The sequence below is a fragment of the Mycetomoellerius zeteki genome, unplaced genomic scaffold (genome assembly GCF_001594055.1).
Source record: "Mycetomoellerius zeteki isolate Tzet28-1 unplaced genomic scaffold, Tzet1.0 scaffold15, whole genome shotgun sequence".
Taxonomy (NCBI): Eukaryota; Metazoa; Arthropoda; class Insecta; order Hymenoptera; family Formicidae; genus Mycetomoellerius; species Mycetomoellerius zeteki.
Genome location: NW_017256447.1, coordinates 372,979 through 374,494, shown reverse-complemented (window position 1 = coordinate 374,494; position 1,516 = coordinate 372,979). Strand labels below are relative to the sequence as shown.

The 1,516-nt window shown below is 37.8% G+C and overlaps 1 protein-coding gene across 1 annotated transcript in view; it reads left to right on the top strand.

The window, feature by feature from the left end:
• Positions 1–1,516, top strand: part of LOC108720417 (LIM domain only protein 3) — a 33,321-nt gene that overhangs the window by 28,034 nt on the left and 3,771 nt on the right. The window contains exon 4 of the mRNA XM_018444415.1: positions 548–788. Coding sequence (XP_018299917.1) covers positions 548–788 — 241 coding nt within the window. The remainder of the gene's footprint in view (positions 1–547; positions 789–1,516) is intronic.

The window sequence follows — 1,516 nt, the reverse complement described above, 5'->3', positions numbered from 1 at the left end:
CTCTCTCTCTCTCTCTCTCTCTCTCTCTCTCTCTCTCTCTCTCTCTCTCTCACACACGAACAGAGGCCCCGGTAATAATTATTTGTTCGATACGTTACGATATGCTCGTTATCCAGCGGAACTCCTTTTTCGTGCTCCCTCCCTTTTTCATTTTTCCTCGCCGCTTTTTCTTTCCCTCCTCTTTCCTCCTCGCACCGATCGATCGATCGGATTTGGAGTAACGAACCGACGCGGGGTCGACCGAAGTACAGGATCGAGCCTCATTTGTTAATCGCGTTCTCTTCGAGCTTTCTCTGAGTCTTGCCGAAGCTTGCTTAAATCTCGTGATGAACGACCGACGAACAATTGGCGTACGGGTTCTTTTTACATTTCTAATGACGTCAAGGATTAACTTCTTTTTCTATCAATGTCTTGAATTGGGAGTCTAATTATTAGTGGATTTTTAGAATAAAACTCTGGTAATTTATGAAATGTTCTTGAAAAGCAAATCACGACGCGGGCTGCACTTCCGACGATATAGCGTGTTCCCTTTTTTTTTTACTTACAGGTTTTGCGTAGGCGATCGGTTTTACTTGTGCGAGAACAAGATTCTCTGCGAGTACGACTACGAGGAGAGGTTAGCGTTCGCTAATATGGCGTTACAATCACCCGCCTCATTAGCGTACATCAAAAGGCAACTCCCTCCTACACCAACGCCCCCGGGCCAGAACATACATCCAGGACACAACCCACTCCAGGCTCATCAAGGTCTGGGGCAGTCGGTGGCCCAGCACAATCATGTGCCCAACGTAAGTGCCAACAAACTGTCGAAATGAATGGTCGAAAGCAAACTCGGAAAATGAATCAGCGATGCGAGCGTAAATAAAAATTTGTAATATAATAGAATAATAGGGCAAATGAAATTATAATTTCTCTATATATTGTTTTTGTTATTTTCGAGGGGGTAACCATTTAATGTAATCGTGGAACAGAGTTCTCGAAATCATTATAAAATTCATATGAAATCTCTATGTAATCCGGTACCGGTAATTACATATGCACCCACGAGAAATCATTGTATAATATTAAATAAAATGGTGTATTTTATAAAATTACTTCATATGTAGTGAAAAAAATTATTTGTAATCAGATGAAATCATGTGAAATCATGTAATCTGTGGGACAATATTTCAGCTAGTGGTTACACCCTCAGTTATTTTATTTCTGCCGTAATAATTTTTTAATAATTATATCATTATACAATTAAGCGATTAATCTTTTCGTGCGAGAGAGTGTGTGAGATAGACTTTTTCCTTATAATTTGTACACACTGAGAAAAAGATTTATTAAATCTTAATACATATTTTTTCAATATTGTGCTAATATTTATTTATACGGAAAGAATGATTTTGCTGAAATATCTTAAAATTTAACTAGATACAGATCTGAAAATAATTTTCTTGGATTATCAAAATAATTACGTAGAAATCTCAAGCATGAGGAACAATACTGCAAAAAGTTTTAACATTTTCCCTAC